The 18,778-nt window shown below is 42.8% G+C and overlaps 2 protein-coding genes across 2 annotated transcripts; one reads left to right on the top strand and one right to left on the bottom strand.

Annotated features, from left to right (window-relative positions):
* Positions 1–206: 206 nt before the first annotated feature.
* On the top strand, positions 207–9,453 carry me3 (malic enzyme 3, NADP(+)-dependent, mitochondrial). Its single transcript, XM_080037753.1, has 15 exons — positions 207–327; positions 780–1,009; positions 3,571–3,704; positions 4,278–4,427; positions 4,581–4,656; positions 4,739–4,900; positions 5,001–5,104; positions 5,198–5,307; positions 5,440–5,537; positions 5,661–5,774; positions 6,110–6,215; positions 6,752–6,894; positions 7,487–7,660; positions 7,762–7,860; positions 8,241–9,453. The coding sequence occupies exons 2-15, from the start codon at positions 785–787 to the stop codon at positions 8,400–8,402; spliced, it is 1,857 nt and encodes a 618-aa protein (XP_079893879.1). The 5' UTR covers positions 207–327; positions 780–784; the 3' UTR covers positions 8,403–9,453.
* A 2,924-nt stretch (positions 9,454–12,377) lies between these two features.
* On the bottom strand, positions 12,378–15,238 carry nxpe3 (neurexophilin and PC-esterase domain family, member 3; the record flags this gene model as incomplete). The annotated part of the gene is made up of 5 exons (XM_080038488.1): positions 12,378–12,943; positions 13,048–13,263; positions 13,386–13,456; positions 14,076–14,842; positions 15,146–15,238. 5 exons carry the CDS (start codon positions 15,236–15,238, stop codon positions 12,378–12,380), a joined length of 1,713 nt encoding a protein of 570 aa, XP_079894614.1.
* Between the last annotated feature and the right edge of the window lie 3,540 nt (positions 15,239–18,778).

Here is an 18,778-nt window from a genome sequence, read left to right as displayed (position 1 = left end):
AACCATAGAGATTGAAGTTGCATGTGTGAGTGCACAATGATGTTGGAGCTGAAGATAGAGCCTGTGTTTACATTATCAAAGGGGGAGGAGATGGGGGTTGAGTTGGGCCAATTGACTGGTTGGCTCCTCCTCTGAGCCTGCCGGACCGCCCTCTGATTGGCTGCTCCGGAGAGGGAGGAAGTGAACCCGTCGATGTCAAAGTATCCAGGATCATAGGTCCATGAGGATCAGCTGTCAGCTCTCGATCCGCCACAACAACATCCACTGATACGTTCACCTCCTGTCAAGGTTAGAATCCCAGACGAAGCAGTTTTACGTCGTTTTCAGGTGAGTTTACCTGAATATTTGCTTGTTAGCATTAGCATCTACATGTTTGTTCCATTAGAAAAAAGAAGAACAGTGCAAAGCAGCGCGCGTGCAGCTAGCAGCGACTAGCTGAGCTGATGCAGGATGAAAACAACAGGAGTTTCACATGAAATCATTGCCTGTGGGCTTTGTCTCCAGTGCTGAAACGTCTCTAAACTATCATAGTGTCCTTATATATATATTTTTTTTAAATATATGTCTGCTGTGGCACCTGTTGTGATTCAGCGCCTGCGATGCTAATAATGCTTCAGGTGAACTCCCCTCGCTTTTGGAGCAGGCTGATTACAGGACTGGACTATTCGCGGTATGTCCGGCGTGTCTAGGTCGTTAGTCCTTTTTTGGGAGCCGGGGGCTTTAGGCAGCAGCGGTAGCAGTAGCAGTGTTTGACTCTGTGCTCCACTGTCTGTCTGCAGGCATCATGAACTCCCTCCCAGGAAGAACCGCGCTGTCCCTCTGCAGGCGCACGGCCGCAGGCGGGCTGAGGGTCTTCGCCGGTTCCCAGGGTCAACCCGCCGGGGCCACGCCGGCCGACAGGGCCTCTCTCCAGGCTGTGAGGGTCTGCCACTCCGGGTCGGGCCACAAGGGCAGCGTCAGCACCAAGAAGAGGGGCTACGACATCACCAGAAACCCCCACCTCAACAAGGTGAGCTCACTGATGGGTTTGACCTTTTAATCGGCCAAACACCACATTCATTATTTAGCCAACATCTGCCTCTCCCTGCAGTTTTTATTTTTGAGCTACAGAATAGAACACAAAAGGTAATATTCAGGTAAAGGTGAGGCTGTTTGCTCACCTGTGAAGTAGGATATGTGAGAACCTACAGTAGGCTATGCTCGGCATAGTACAGCAGTATTGACTTTTTATTGTATGCATTTTAGGCCTAACTAATAATTGTTAGTTTTTTGTTTGTTAGTTAATTGTAGGCCTGATACTTTTCCTAGCTTTCTTGAGCATTAGAAAAACATTGGTGGTACGCAGAGTGTTTCCATTATTTTCTTATGCTCTGTGTGGAGGAACCTGCTATCCATGAGTTCACATGCCTTTGTCAACACAAAATATTATGTCCAGCATACCATGTCATCATATGGAGGTGGAACTTAATCTAAACAGAGACCACAGGCACAGCAGGCCACATGAATGCAACGCTCCTGTCTAACTGTGGTAGTTGAATGGCTGAACGTCCACCTCTGGAGCTGAAGGACCTCCTTGTAGATTGATGTGTTCAGTTCAGATTTCAGCACTAGCCATTGTTGTTTGAATCTTATTTGATAGTGTAGATATTTATTTCTCTACATACAATCTACACTATTGCAGATCCTAACCTAGTAAATATATTCATTAAGAGAATGACAGTGTTACTATTTTTTTCTCCTTCTCCAGAGTGAAAAATGAATGCCCCTTTCACTGCACCAGCACTGATCTAAAACCTCCAGCATGTGACTCACCAGTGGCTTTACTGGATTGTTTATTCCAAACTGTCTTCCTGCCCTTGCTATCTCAGTGAGGACAGCAGGGCCGAGTTTATTGCCTCGATTTAGTTTTTGATAGAAGCTCGGTCACAGGTCCTTCCTCTGCTGATGCTCAGTCAGCAGTTAAATGCTGACTATGTCAGTTTGGTGGGAAAGAGTCAGCAAGTTCTGCACTACTTTTATACAAAAACATTAAACATGTTATTCAATCGGAGACAAGAAAAAAGTATTTCAATTTAACTATAATACCATCTATAGACTTTACTGTCCAGTTAACGTCTGAATAATTGCTCCTTCTTCACATTCACACACAGTTGTTGTCACAAATTAATCACATGTTCTTCGGTGTAAAGCTAATAGAAAGTTATTCATTGTGGTTGCTGAGGAAAGCCATGTTTAAGTCCCTCTTCACTAACCTCTGTCCTTCTGCAAACATGCCAAACTGATTCCAACAAATAAATCCAGCTCATAAATGTAAAAATTAATTTTCATCTGCACTGTATTTGCGCATGTGGTAAAGGTATATAGTGCTATCATGTTGTAACTCAGTAATCCTTGATAAGATTTTAATTAGAGTCATTACAAAGGTTAATCTAGAGGCAGTTTATACATCTCCTATCCATATATATTCCCTCTGTGTGTCCTTGTGTGCTGATTTAGAGCTTAATTATAGCCACTTAGAAGAAGTTTCACCTTAATGGGTTTACTTTAGTGCCTCTCGCTCTAATAGGTTTATCTTAACACTGTTAATCTGCGACTTTCTCTCCTAGTGGGCCTTCCTTTTTGAAAGTTTTTTCCCTGTGCGTTGACATTGTCCGTCCTTGTCCAGTGGTAATCTGGTTTGTTATTTAAGGCATCGGCGTATCAGAGTATGTCCTTTTTTAATGGCTTGTGGCAGGCTATTGCTAGCAGCTACTGAGTGTGAAGCACGTGGCTTTTATAGTAGTGTTGTTCAGCTGTCGAGCATTTAATCAAAATACACTTCAGTGGGAAAGCATGGCGCTTGTAGGCGTAATGATTGTATGCTGCTATCAGATATCGCCCAATATCAAACCAACTATTGCATTGCACTCTCATCTCCCAACATGAATAATTTACCGGGGCAATGGTGTGTCAAGGGAATTCAAAGACCCACAGTAGATCTTTGAGGGTTTATTTCTCCATGCGGGTCAGTGTTTTCTTTATGCCACGGAGCGAGAGAGCGATGAAGCAGAGATTTGGGGGGGTGGGGAGGAGAGGTTGACAGGGGAGTGAGTTCAGGGTACCGCGCTATTGGACAGAATAAATAGATTAAACCTCACACTGCCCTCAAATCACTCTGTGGGAAGCCTGCCAGCACTGAGACAGTGGAGCAGCAGCATTAAATGCAACCAGGAGGGCAGAGAGCGGTACAAGAATGTTTACCAGAATAAGACCTTGGCATCAGGTCTTAACTGCAATACGTTACTAAAACATTTCTAGAACTTCACTTTCCAATGTTTCCTTTTTTGGTTTTGTCTGAACCAAAGTTTCCATTAAAAAAAAATGGCCACTAACTTCGTTGTCTGTATAAAAAAGACCCACTGTATTTGGGCGCGGGTGTGAGTCACGACCAACCACTTCCTCAGATGATTTAAGCATGAGTCACCGTGGTCTGGTTTGCCCGAGTTCTTGTTTGAGTTTTGTAGACTTGACTCCTTCCAGGGATCACTAACAGTGCTGTTGTGTAACCGCTCGTCTATTCCCCCTCTACAGGGAATGGCGTTCACCCTGGAGGAGCGCTTGCAGCTGGGCATCCACGGCCTGCTGCCCCCCTGCTTCCTGTCCCAGGACGTGCAAGTGCTGCGTGTCATGAATAACTACGCAAGGCAAACCAATCCCCTGGACAAGTGAGAGAACAGACAAAGATAAAAGCGCGCTATAGGTACTGTTCAAGATTGTCACAACACAGCTGCAGCTGTTAGATGAGCTCAACCCACTGAACCACTGCCGACCCACTTTTTTTCTGGCAAATCTTCTTTAGCATCTGTTACCCCTGGCCCTGCACCATTGGCCTTTCATTATAAGATGTAAAGTGTGTTTAGTGTCACATCAAAGACTAGTACCGTAGTCATTCTAGGCAGTGTCCCTGCTTTGATTCTGTCCTGGGACATTTCTTATCGTATATTTACTTTTTATAGAATATAGACTTTCTGTATGTATTTGCTTTCAATGAGAGCAAAAAAAAAGGCTTGTAACGGCCTTGTACATGCAAATAAGATGGCCCTATATGAAAGTTCAGGGGATTAAAGTTATTACACTTCATCCTCTTGGGACAATAAATGTTTTTACAAAATGTAACAGCAATCCATCCATTAGACCAAAATGGTGGGCCGACTGACAGACATGTACCGTAGATTTACGATAATCATGCCAAAAATCCCAATGTCGGGCTCTGATGGCTCTATTTGTCTCTGTCTCAGGTACATCCTGCTGATGACGCTGCAAGACAGGAACGAGAAGTTGTTCTACCGCGTGCTGACCTCCGACATCGAGGAGTTCATGCCCATCGTGTACACTCCCACTGTCGGCCTGGCCTGCCAACAGTATGGAGTCGCCTTCAGGAGACCACGGTGAAATAAATATAAAAACACAACTCTCTCTCTCTAACAGAATTTATTCTTCCATTTGGTATAACCTGTTAACGTTCTCTAGTGAGAAGCATGGTTTGATCATCATAATAATCAAACACTGCTGCCTTATAAATGAAACCTACTTGTTTACAGAGGACTGTTCATTACTATCCATGATAAAGGCCACATCTCCACCATGCTCAACTCCTGGCCTGAAGCAGACATAAAGGTACACACACACACACACACACACACACACACACACAGCTTAATACCGTGTCATCCATTGCTAATGAGTCGTCTCTATGCAGGCCATTGTGGTGACGGATGGGGAGCGTATCCTTGGCCTGGGTGACCTGGGAGGCAACGGGATGGGCATTCCTGTGGGGAAGCTGGCGCTGTACACAGCCTGTGGTGGGGTTAAACCGCAGCAGTGTCTCCCTGTGCTGCTGGACGTCGGCACCGACAACCAGGTGTGTATAACCACTTCCATTACCTAACAAATTGGCAATCATCATATCATACCGAAATGTTCAAGTTACGTCTTATTGATTTGACGGATCTGTGGTCCAGGCGCTACTCGACGACCCGCTGTACATCGGACTGAAACACAAGAGAATCAGAGGGAAGGAGTACGACGATCTGATAGACGAGTTCATGCAGGCGGTGACGGACAAGTGAGTACAAACACAAAATAGACCAAAAAAAACGTGCAAGAGATTTCGCCGTGTCTGATTGTTCCCCCCCCCCCCCCCCTTCTCGGTCCACAGGTACGGGATGAACTGTCTGATACAGTTTGAAGATTTCGCCAACAGCAACGCCTTCCGCCTCCTCAACAAATACAGGAATCGATTCTGCACCTTCAACGACGACATCCAAGGTACTTTAAACACTCGCAGGACTCTTTCATGCTCATGTATTCGACCATAAAACTCTTACGGACCTGCAGCCATTTTATTTTTATTTATTACAGCGCTACAATTTCAAACCTGCTCATTTCTTTCTCTTTCAGGCACTGCCTCAGTGGCTGTTGCTGGGATCTTAGCTGCTCTGAAGATCACCAAGAACAAACTCATGGACCACACCTTTGTTTTCCAAGGAGCAGGCGAGGTGAGAATGATTTGAAAATGGTCTTATTGCACGGAAAACTGACTTTCCTTGTACAAGATAAAAACATAACTAAAACTAGCAAATGAATAATTAACCTCTTGTTTGTTTGTTTGTTTTTGCCAGGCTGCTCTGGGTATTGCTAACCTCATTGTAATGGCCATGGCCAAAGAGGGAGTGAGTAGAGAAGAAGCTGCCAAGAGAATCTGGATGGTGGACTCCAGAGGTCTCATTGTGAAGGTAACGTGTGTGTGTGTGTGTGTGTGTGTGTGTGTGTGTGTGTGTGTGTGTGTGTGTGTGTGTGTGTGTGTGTGTGTGTGTGTGTGTGTGTGTGTGTGTGTGTGTGTGTGTGTGTGTGTGTGTGTGTGTGTGTGTGTGTGTGTGTGTGTGTGTGTGTGTGTGTGTGTGTGTGTGTGTGTGTGTGTGTGTGTGTGTGTGTGTGTGTGTGTGTGTGTGTGTGTGTGTGTGTGTGTGTGTGTCCGTCACTCTCCCATTGACATCACTTGTGTGTAAATCACTATGTGGACAAATTAAATTTTTTTACTCATATACCACATATCACATTACTCATTTAGGGAAGAGGCAATCTTAACCATGAGAAGGAGGAGTTCGCTCACGATCATCCGCACCTGAAGACCCTGGAGGAGGCGGTGCACAAACTCAAACCCACCGCAATCATAGGTGAGTCCACCTGGAAGCAGCGTGGGGGTTCTCAGTGATATTTAATGATCAATGCTTTGTTCAATGCTACAAAGGAAAATGTTGGATTCAATGGTGTTTTTCTAGAAAAAAACTTTTATAACCCACATTGTTTGTTTCATTTGTCTATGGTTCTGTATCTCCTGATCAGAAAAAGGATTAAACCTATTAAAGGTGAATTTTCTTTCCCTCCAGCTGTGTTCAGCAAAATAACTACTTTGGCATTTAAATTGATCTAACCTCATGCTCTCAATTCAAACGTTGCATGCGTGACAAACTGGAAGGCTTTTAATTAAAGATGTTGCTTCAATGTGATAAGGAAAAAAATCGATACGTAATTGCTTGGTCATTTTTTATTTTTTTGTAATTTATTGCTTGACAATGATTGGCCCATATGGTCTCAATCCTACAAACAGCCCCATCGTTCACACGTCATCTCATCGCAGCGTCCGGGATTAAAGACGTTTGGTTTTAAAAAACACTGAGTCTGAGTCTGTTCTGTCTCCCTGAATATGAAGGAGTGGCTGCTATCGGAGGAGCGTTCACTGAGAACATCATCAAAGACATGGCAGCCAACAACGAGAGGCCGATCATCTTTGCCCTGAGTAATCCCACCAGCAAGGCAGAGTGCACAGCAGAGCAGTGCTACCAGCTCACTGAGGTAACGGCCAGACTCACCGTACGTGTGGTACATGCAGAGTGTAGCTGTAGAAAATGAAGGTTTAAGGAACAATGTTTAGGTCACATTCACTGTTTTATGAGCACATATCTATGGGTGTTAGCTTGAGACCTACCAGAGCCACCTACTGTAAATAAACCTGGAGTTAAGTCCAACGAAAACAGCTGTACTAGTTAATATCACTTCAAAAACAGCTGTACTAGTTAATATCACTTGCCAGATACGGGTGAATAACTTTCACTAACTGACAAGACATTTCAAGGCTAGGTGGGAATTTCCTCAGAACATTTAATGCAAAAACTTAACTTTACCTTTTTTATCATAGCGATTAGAACGATCATATAGCCATAGATGATCATGACAGTCAGTAGCTATCTGTGTGGACATGCTGAGTTTAGGTTTAAATAACAGACTGATTTTCAAGAATTGTAATTATTGTGTGAATCTGCCATCTTTTTCTGTTGAAGCACAAGACAGCACACTTTAGACCATTACTGCCCCCTGCAGCATGCTGGTGGTATAAAACAAACCCAAACCTCAACTCTTTCATCCTCTTTTTCCTCTCTGTTCTCAGGGTCGGGGCATCTTTGCCAGTGGCAGTCCGTTTAGCAAAGTGACTTTAGCCGATGGACGCAGCTTCATCCCTGGACAGGGCAATAACGCTTACGTCTTCCCTGGAGTGGCTTTGGGAGTCATAGCCTGTGGAGTGCGCCACATATCTGATGACATCTTCCTCACCACAGCGGAGGTATTCGCCCTTCAGTTACCGCACATCAATGATTTACTCCCTTTGGTGCACACTTGAATCTCCATACCGTTATTGAATTTTTTTCTGTCTTGGTCTCCCAGGCGATTGCTGCCATGGTGACGGAGGAGAACCTGGCTGAGGGCAGACTCTATCCTCCCCTTAACTCCATAAGAGAGGTGTCCTTCAAGATCGCTGTGCAGGTGGGTGGTCGTCTGGTTCAAATATTAGGGAGGGGTATATTGTGGCATGAGAATTTTCGATCATATGCATGTGAAGACCTTAAACTGGATCAAATAAATCTTAATACTGATGTCTCTAATGTCTACTTGTTTGTTTTCTACATTCAATAAACATAGGAGATCTTATCAGTGAAAAAGAAAACCCACCCAAAAATAACAAATAACTATGTTAGAATATTTTGCATTCACTCATAGTGAGTGAACTGATTTTGACAATAAAATGTGAAGGACTTTTATTTTCTTTATAATAATATGATAATCTAACTGTGCACCCTTTGTCCTGTTGATCAGTCATCATTTACTCACTTTATTCCACTGTTCTATTATCCTTTCTCTGCCAGCTTGTCAACTATGCGTACAAGCACAACATTGCTTCCCTGTACCCGGAGCCTAAAGACAAGGAGGCGTTTGTGCTGTCTCACATCTACAGTCCTGATTATGACTCCTTCACTCTGGACACGTACAGCTGGCCTCAAGATGCCATGAAAGTCCAGGACGTTTGATCCTCCCATCCACCTCTCTCTCTCTCTCTCTAAACTTCACATGCTGTCGCGGCGTCAAATACAGTTTCTGCATTGCCTCTGTTGCCCGCCAATTATTCTCTCGTAATTTTAAGCTTTTTTATTTCTTTCGTTTCTGTCTTTTCTTTATAAGTGTTAGTAAATATCTTTCAGGTGGTGATTATGATTTCGATGTCAGACAAACGTTCTCGGACTCTCTCTAAAGTGCTGTAATGTCAGGTGTTTAAATAGTTTGACTTTCTCTTTCAGTATTGTACTTTTTATTGGTTTTTATCAGTGTACGTTTTTATCAACTCTCCACCCGTTCGAAGGTCCGAGTCAGATATTTTATAGCCGCATGAAAAGCATATCCGATATTATAAGCATGTCCTATATAACCTTACAAATTACCTTACACTCCTCTTTACGTAGATTTTCAAGTTGAGATGTTGTATATTTCAGCGTTCACATTGACTCCAAAGTCAGTTTATTGAGAGACGAATAGAGCTGGTGCAATGAAATCAAAGCAGTGGGCTCACAGAAACGCACATTGACACGTATGAATTTATTTTGCAAAGCTTAAATTATGAAAAAAGTTAACATGAACTCTCAGTGCCTCTTTCTGTGCGACCTCAGGACATCCCTGATATGTATTACGAGTTAAAAACTTTTGCAAATGATAGCAAAGCCGCCGTAGAAGCTACATCTGGCTCACCCCCTGAAGCTGCTCCTTCATATTTTGCACTCAACAGGAAAAAAAACACTCCAGAATTACTGTATTTCTGTTTGGGAGGCACTCCTGTTTTCTTGAATGTGTCCGGACTCCGGAGGAGGGATTATTGGGGGAATTTGTTGTCAGCATCAGGATGCTTTTGTATACAATTATTAGGTGTGTGTTTTTCCCCTTTAGTTTTGTACAGAGCGCTGCCTGTTGTTGTATTTTTGCCAAAGTAATTGATGAATTGTACCTTTATATAGATAAATTGATGCTCTGCAAACTTTAGTACTGAGATATATGCTTGAAGTTTTCAAAGGGAACATGAAACTTTTTAAATAAAATTGTCATGAAAAAAATAGGGATTCATGGGTTTTTTCTGTTTATGAAAAATATGAAATTAAAATTGCATCTTGATTACTATAAGGTACTCCAGCAAATAACCCATCAAGTGTCACCAGGGGCCTATTCCATTAAAGTGCAATAGGCCCCTGGTTTGCTTAGGAGGTGGTGCTCCCTGCTGGTGGACCCATGAGTTGTTTCAAAGTCTGCTTTTAAAAATGTCCTGGACTTAATGCATGATTCAATCACTTTTCCCTGCACATGGTCTGCCATTAAGTAGAACAGATGCAGAAAGAAGCTATGATAATAATATTGGGACTGATTTGTGTCTTGGGAATTCAACCAGATCCCATGTTAATCCATGTTTTACATGTCAGCAATATTCGATAAAGTTTTCTTATTTTGCTTGTTGGATTTTTTCATTACCCAAAGTAATGGCAAAATGGCAAACTTCCCATGTTCAGTTGTTACTGTGTCATTTTTATCTAGAAATATTGCTCTTTTTCTGACATCGCAAACACGGCTTTTAAGGTTACTTCATCCAAGATTGTATCTCAATGTTTTTGTTTCATTTGCAAGACATTTAATGCCATCTGACAAGTTTTAATGTACGTACTTCAGGGGGTATGCCACTGAGTAACTTACAGCTAGGTCAACTGCAGCAAATATGAAACCATGTTCTATTCCCGAAATTGTAATCTTTCCAAAAACTCCACAACAGTCTAATTTCTCAGAAATAAAAAAGTGAAATGCAGTTGTTGTGCTCCTGTACATCATCTTTAATATACAATGCGTGGTTTTTAATGTGGGAATCCATTACACCTTCAAACTGACGATAACTGAACTTTCCACTGCTCAAATTAGCATTAATGTTCTTGAACCTCTAGTCTTGTCTTCACCATAAATATTATAGAAGAAAGGGGAGATGAGGTGGAAACATAAATCATGTATCTTTTTTCCAGTGTGTGACCTTTGTCTTGTCTGCTTATGTTGATTGTGTTTGACCAGTGTTTTGATGCTGTCCACATGGTCAGGTTTCCTTTGAAAAGGGGGATTTCAACAAGACTTTTACCTGTTAAATTCAGTGAAGATTGGACAAAATTGAACTCAACACAAGTATGAAAATTGAGGTTACTCCTTATGCTGTCTTCATTATTATTTATTGAATAGTAGGCTACCACATGCTTTCAGCTCAGGAAGAGGCATGATAAAATGTGCTTCCCCAGGTTATGGTCCTGATTTATTCCGTATGTCTCATAGCCGTGTGTAGCAAGATATACTGTATAGATAAATCTCCCAGCTCCATATCAAACCTCCTTTTACTGCTTGATCTAACCTCAGGTTTGAGTAAGCAAATGACAACAGCTTCCAAATACAGTTACAAAAAGCACACATTTGTTAAAAGCAAGTAGTAGCAAACATGACAGTAGCTCTGCTTTTGACAAAGTCTCTCAATAGTCAAGCCTATAATAATTTACAGGGATGAACATAATTAGACAGAAAATAGGCACATTTTCCCTTTGTATTTTTGCAAAAGAAAGAATAGGGTAGTTATAGAAAAAGAGCAGATATTACAACATGTATCAAAGGTTAAGCCAAAAAAAAGGAGGGGGGGCTGAGAGGCTGCTCTGTCACTTACAGAAAAAAACAGGTAAAATATAGAGGGACGGGAAAAAATATAAGCACAGCCAGGTCGTTTAAGTGATGTCAGAGGATACAAAAGCTGAAAACATACTGTATATCTCAAGACAATAAAATGATAGTTGCAAACATACTTGTCAAATCTTTCGTTTAAACATGTGTTGGGTTTTTTGGGTTCTTCTGTACGACAGCGTGCATCGTCTTTGTTATTGTTCTTTCATGCTTGCGGGTCAGTTCAGGACCGTGACCAGTTAACACTGGAATCTGATATTGGCCACATTTAAAACAATGAGAAAAGCCATATGATCTGATCTGAGCAATACATCTGAGCACTAAGGCTTGCAGGGTAAATGAAGCCGTAGAGACTGTGGTCACCATGTTGTAACACATGAGAACATGTTTAACACTAAACAGCCTGAGAAAAATATTAGAAAAGATAACTCACTGAGTCTTCAGCTTTGGCAAAAACTAACAAATATACAAACATCTCAAATTAAAACTGCGATACCAACAGATATTGGCAACTTAAGTAAAAATATTGCATACACACACAAACACTTTGGTAACAAAACAAATGGTCAGTGACAATCACTCAGCCAAAGTCTTTGGCATTTTCAGAATAAAATGTGTCTGTGGGATTCAATATGAAATCAAACAGGCAGGTAAACAGAAAACAGTTGTAGAAGTCTGGCAAATCTCTCAATGAAGAAGTATTTAAAGGGAATGTAGCTTTTGAGAACACTTCAAATTTAGAAAAAGCCTTAAAGTACAAGTAAACGATCAGATCATTTTAGCTAACTTATTTTCTGTGACAGCAGTCCCTACCCTCATCCATACAGTACTTCAATACATTAACGTGAAGCGGTCTGCGCTAGGTATAGAGCAGCGAATCATCTTGCGTCACCTCAGATCCTTAGTACGATAAAACATGATAAAAACCAACATCGGGAATGATTTTTACCTGCTCCCCCATTTAAGCCTGTTAAACAGCTTTCTGCGCGTTCAAGAGGGACTCGCCTCTTTGTAGAGTTCTCTCTGCTGATTGGATAAAGGGTTGTGGGATATCAGAAAAGTTTTTCCTGTGCTAACTGCAGAGCGGAGTGACTGAGAGACTTGTTTTAATTAAGCACCGCGCACACTGTATAAATGATTGCTGTATGAATGTAGCGCAATGTGACACGTATATCAACAAACATATACTGTATTGCTAACTACTCCTTTAACTTTTGGGGACTGAAGAACCATTCGATGGATTCACACAAATAACTGTCACTGTTCCTCTATGTCTGTTGGACCTTCTTCTTCTCTGGGCAAATGTAAGACAGAAGCATGTCTATCATGTTCCTGACGATGGCTGGAGGTGGGTGCAGGGCGTGAGGAAGGTGGTGTGCTGAGGTCATCTGCCAAGCGTCCACCACTTGAACATTGAGACTCTTGAACATGGCCCGGAGCACCATGTCCAGCTGTAGGGAGTACCAGTCACTGTTGTACAGGCTCACCTCTTGGTCCAGGGCTTGGAGGTTGGCCGAGCGGATCACAATGATAGTACCCGGCGCACGGTCCAGAAGTCGCAACACCGCCCGTCGAATGTGACGCAGCCGCCGTATGTAAACCTCCACGGGGAAGGTGCTGAAATGGGCCCAAATGCTGAGGACCACCACTGTGTTGGGACCCCCCGGGAGGCCGTCCAGCTCATTGGAAACATACCGCATCTCACTGGACATGACAGTGGAGAAGCGGATGGGCGGGCCATGGCAGCGGTACTTCAAGAGAATATTGTGCGCGCTGTCCACCGCCATGAAAGGCCCCACGTTTTTTGGACTGTGCAGGTTGAACTCTTTTAATTCTGGGGATAGAAGGAATAAATGAAAAAAGTTACAGCGGGTGAGATACACAAGGAAAAATGCAGAGAATACAAATAAAAAGATCAACCAAAGAGACAACTCTCACCTGGTACTAAAGCAATGATGTACTCAAACCACTGCCTTACGGTAGAGTCTCCGTACATGTGGATCACCTTGTTCTGCAAACACTGAGTGATGGCAGACGACTCATTGAACTGGCGCATTGTAGCACCGCCTAATGGCCTCCACGAGTCCTCGTAGTAATACCCAGATGGCTCTAGTTGAATGGGTTCTGGTTTCACACTGCTGCTTTCCACCTCTTCTTTATCCGACACAAAGAGAGAAATAGTGCAGACATTTTAATCTAGTTTGGATAGATCAAAGCTTGTACAAACTGTGACATAAAGCACAAACTACTGACGTTACTCTGCAGGTATACTGTACCTGTCGTGGGAGGCAGCACGTCGATTCTGTCCTGTCCTGAAGCGTGTATGCGAACTTTGATGTTTACACCACTAAGATAAAAACAAAAACAGATGGGAGTGTTGAAACTGGATGTTAAGCTACATAAAAAAGACCAAAAGCAGCAGTGCGTTAGCGCCTCTTAACACTTTCAAACTTGTTAATATGTGGCACTCGGCCCAGTTCCTGCTTGTGAACATGCTGATGTAAGCATTAAGCTCATTGCAAAGCTGTGTACAGACCCATGGTGGAGCATAGCGGTAGACTCTTATTTTTGTTTGAAAAAAGTATATTCAAGGTTACTCAACATGAAATTAGTGATTTTTTTCAGAAAGACAAGTTTCAGCTGTGGAATGGATGCTACAGGTCTACTTTCAGTCTCCTGAGTCAAGTCTAAACATGGAGCAGCAGCTTTCATATTTGAACTATTCTTGCACTTTGCACTATAGTGCCCAGGCCTGCGTACATGTTGTGATGTTTGCGTCCGTCACTGTTTTGTACTGTTATGTGTTGTCGCCTCTCCTCGCTGTAAACCAATTTGCCCTCTTGGGACACTAATAAAAATCTTGAATCTTGAATAATAATAAATACAATTTTGAACGACAAAAATAAATAACATATTACGTTGTACATACATAACATATTCATCCATCATCCTGTAATGTTACACACCTCTGGAAGAGCAGTGCTTCTTTGTTGGTGATGAGGTGTTTCAGATAGCCTCCTTTGGCGTGGTTGATTCTGGTGTCGCAGCTGAGCATCTTCGGTTTGTAGCAGTACCAAGGCTCCCCTGTGTAAAGGTCTGTGTAGTTGCACAGAGGCTGGTCGGGGGGCAGACACATGTTGCACACTGTAGTTTCAGACAGGAAACCCAAACGAAACAGGCTCTTGAAAAACACTCGATCGGAGCGTTCCTCCCTTAGCCGTCGCAGCACGGTGACGGCCTCGCTGGAGTGCACCAGCGTGATCTCCACCTGTGCCGACCCCGTCCACAGGAGCGGGAAGAGAGCAGAGAAAAATCCATTCTTGTGGTCCACCACCTTACCGGCTAAACCTGCTCCCAGCTCTGGGGTGTGCAGTCTGGCCAAAAGGAAGTCCCCTCCGTAGCGCTTGGGGCGACCCTGGAAGTCGTGCATTTGGACCAGGACCTCCAGCTGGTCTCCGAGGTGCCACTCCCTCCCTGCCGCGCTGGGGAGGATAGCGAACAGGCTGTGCACAGGGTCACTGGTCTGGCGCAGAGTGGTGGGTAGAGAGCGGAGCAGAGGCACGGGCCCCGCGATGAGGTCCAACAGGTAGCGCTCTTCCAGTTCATCTTCCTGCGAGGGTTTCTGGCCCAGATGGGCACAGAACGTGTGGTTGTGATAAAAAGTAGGGAGGAAAGATGATTGGATCCTGGTCTGGAGCTGGTAGAGGGCTGAAAAAGTTTGGCAGTTCCAGTTCTGAAGAGAGAGAGAGAGAGAGAGAGAGAGAGAGAGAGAGAGAGAGAGAGAGAGAGAGGGGAAAGTTGGGATCATCAACCAATGAATGGCAGATTCAAATACATAAAAGGCCATAATAAGTCATCCTCTTGTGGTGGACTGTTGTGAAATAATACAACAGTTGAATTAAATTAAAAAACAAAATACATGACAAGCTGGTCAAAATGTAGAAAAGGTTAATGATTGATATATCCATTTCCCTTAATAGGCAATTGAAAAATCGGAATCCAGTTAAAGCCACATGTAACCCAATTCTCTTCTCACCTCCACAGTGTGGATGTTGCGCAGTAGGAATATAATGCCAGCCACTGCTAGGAAAAGGAAGATGAGGGCATATTTGGAGATATGTCGGCACATGGTGACCTCCTTCTGTCTCCCATGATCAGGCCCGGACTGTCACCACTATGATGATGGCATCATTTTTTCCACAGCGGCTGACGCTGACGAAAAGAAGGAAGGATGAGCAAAATGAAAACTAGCACTTGTTCTATTCATGCCAGAATTTAAACAGTAGGTCAACTGTTCTCGTCTCTTCTGTGCGTGAATACAAGATTTCTCCTCAGACAAAGGAAGTGAAGTATCTTTATTTTCTATGCTTTAAAAAAATGCGTTTAAAGAGGTATTTCTCATGATAGTCTGCGAAAACTGTTACCTAGTATAACAAACCAATTATCAGAGATGATTAAGATGGATGAAATGGGGCAGAGAGGGGATGCAATGTCATACAGAAACGACCCTACCTGGAGTCGAACCCAGGTCAACTGCGACAAGGACTGAGCCCTTAAGGGGGGGACGCTCTCACCACTACACCACAAGCTTGTTGTTTCACCACTGTAACATTCATTTTGATTGCTTAATTTGATACTGTTCTCTGTCATTAATCTGTTGTTAACAGTGCACAGAAATGTACATAAAAACAGAGTATAGGCTACATTACTTTAAGGGAGTTAGTGTATATGAGCATGGTTTATACCCAGGGATGTACACGAGTAACCTACTAACCGTTTAGGAGGAAAAAAATCAATAAACTAAACCTTTTTTAATACTCTTTTTTTATAAATTTGAAAATGACTTCCATGTGTTCTGGAAACACACATGAATTCATTTAAAATCAGATATTTAAAGATCCATCTGATATGATAATATGTGTGTTTGCAGCCAAACACTCTCCCTCCTTCATATGACCTGAGTCTGACTCCCAGGCCATGTGACCTCTGAGGAAAGGGATTATGTTATAGCCATAGCCTACATTCATCTGAAAAAAATGCCCGGCAATATTTCCTAAAGCCAAAGATGACACATTCAGCCTGTTTGTGTGGTCTGCTCAAGTCAAACACCTATGTTTGTTTTATAAACATATAGCCTAAAAACGACAAGAAATCCAACAAATAGCCTACTTGTATTGGAAGAGTTACAACCAGTAGGCCTAACCGATGGACCTTTTAATGTTGCTTTGGCAGCTCAAACTATAGCATTTTTGCCCACTAACGCTAGAAATTTCAAATAGGCCTACAAAAAAATATATATAATAAATTAAATATAGCCGGTTCGCCAGCCGGTCACACAGCTCCGTTTCTGAGACAAGCTACACTATTAAAAATGGCATGGGGCACTGTTAACATCCCACATTTAGGTTCACATCATGAGTCTTATCCATGGGCATAAGGTCTTATTCAGCCGCTCAGACTTTTTTTTCTAACAGTCAGCGGATGTCTTTTTTTAGGCACCACTGCAATGATGACGTATAGCCTACGATCACGAGCCATAAACAAAGAATGAAGAAAGGATGGGTAGCAATATTCGATACATTAGAAGAGCAGGTACTGAGCCAATGCAATATTTCCCTAATAGCCTACTATTGACGCAAACACACCCAGGATCGCTTAAACAGCGTGACACAACCCATGTGATGTAACCCATGGAGCTATTAGATGTAATGTACCCCAATATTTACCACATAGAAACTCTCTACTTACGTGTTTTGTCGAAGAAGAAGTAGCCTATAATGTCGGACCGTTACACAGCCGCTGCAGGTGGATGAGTCCTGTTTGGCACGTCAGTGGACGGAGTAGTAGTATGTTACCCGGCCGGAGCTCCCGGTAATCACGATGGGATAAACAGCACCGGGGCGGGGGTGGCTTTAGCCGTTGGGTCGGTCCTGCTGCGTCATCTAGTGGTCACTTCATTTAGTGTTAGATGCATAAAAAATTAATTACCAGAACACTCTGGAAACACTCAATGAACCAGAGCCGGCCCAAGCCTTCAGGGGGCCCTAAGCGAAATATGATTAGGGGGCCCCTCTCCAATGTTAGCGCTGCTGAAACTATAGATCTTTGTTAAATATAATTCACACACCCAATGTTTTCCGCTAGTGCCTCCACTGTGCAGCTGTGCGAAAATATTAGTCAGCCTCGATTCAGACCCTCCTAGGGGGGAAGATTTTTTTAACCTTTTTAAAGTGAAATGCATGAATCTGGTAGCCTGGCATTCCCAGACCTGCCACTAGGCGCTGGCAAATTAAATTTGCTGCGCCTGCTGGTCTGGACACTCTCCGTTGAAGCTTTTTCAAGAAGCCCAGAAATCCGGGCTCACGTTTCAATTGGTTCTATCTAATATGGGCGCGCCAGAGCCCTTTATATGGTACTCTGGGGAGGACGTAACCGGATGACGACAGTGACGTGCATGCGACGTCGAAGCCGTGATAGTAAACATCAATGGCTGCGGATATGTTGTGTGAATTTGAGACTGCTTTGGCCTCGACCCTTTACGATTTGGAAGACGGCACTCAAATCTTTCATTAGCAAGTAAGTGGAATGTTCTGTTTTGCCGACCGACAACGGAAAACGTTTAATTTAACAGTTTAACAGCTGTTCGCTAAACGAACGGGGCTTACGTCACCTTGTGCATCGCTCTGATTGGTTGTAGTGCTATCCAACTGCGTGCAGTGGCATTTGAAATGCACAAGTAGGAGCCGCCCCTTGAGTTGGAAATTACTATTGATCGTGGCCAGACCCTCTATCGTTCAAGATATCAGGGTCTGGATTTCCAGGCTATGAATCTGGTGCACTTTGAGAGGAAAATTAATTTTGTGTGAACAAATAGTTTGGAGACACTAGGTCAGATGAATTAGAAGCTATTGAAGAAGGACACATGGATTTTCCATAAAAATATTAATATAAAATAAAATATTATGGAGGGTCCTCTGGGTTGGGCTTGGAGCTCTTTTTCTTTTACTGGACATATTTCTCTGTAATATAATGAATGCATTTAAATGCAGTGAGAACAAAGCAGAAGAACTCTGTTGTCCAGCTACTGTATTTTTTTTTCCACAGATGAGACTGAAATAGGCTATAGACTATACACAGTGCATGGGCAACTGAGGTCAGCCCCCTTTCCAATTGTTTTTAAATAAACTCAATACACACTTTGCATGGATGTGAACGTGACATGATCAGATAATTTCGGATTACCTCCCAGATGAACTGATTACATTGTTAGGCTATTAATTATCTAGACCAAAACATTTTATTCCTTTTTTGTATGATAACTTACATTTGCATAATATGATGTTTTTTTTAGGGGGCCCCCCTGGCGGTCGGGGGCCCTAAGCAACCGCTTAGTTCGCTTATGCCTCGGGCCGGCTCTGCAATGAACCCATTTTTTTCTCAACAAGAAAACACTTAAATGAATACTGAAAATGATATCTACTCTTCTGCTTCAAACAAAAATTGCCCATTGTTAAAAAGTTCTTGACAGAAGTATGAGAATCATTTATGCTTAAAAGTCATTTTTACATCATAAATTACTTTATTAGTCAATGGCTACATTGCCATTTTTATTTTTTCGCATATCCCCTCTAAAGATACTACACTTCGGAGGGGGTCCTTGTGCAGGGTC

The sequence above is a fragment of the Ammodytes marinus genome (genome assembly GCF_949987685.1).
Source record: "Ammodytes marinus genome assembly, chromosome: 12".
Lineage (NCBI taxonomy): Eukaryota > Metazoa > Chordata > Actinopteri > Uranoscopiformes > Ammodytidae > Ammodytes > Ammodytes marinus.
The sequence above is the reverse complement of the archived record's forward strand: the minus strand, read 5'-3'. Positions and strand labels throughout refer to the sequence as shown.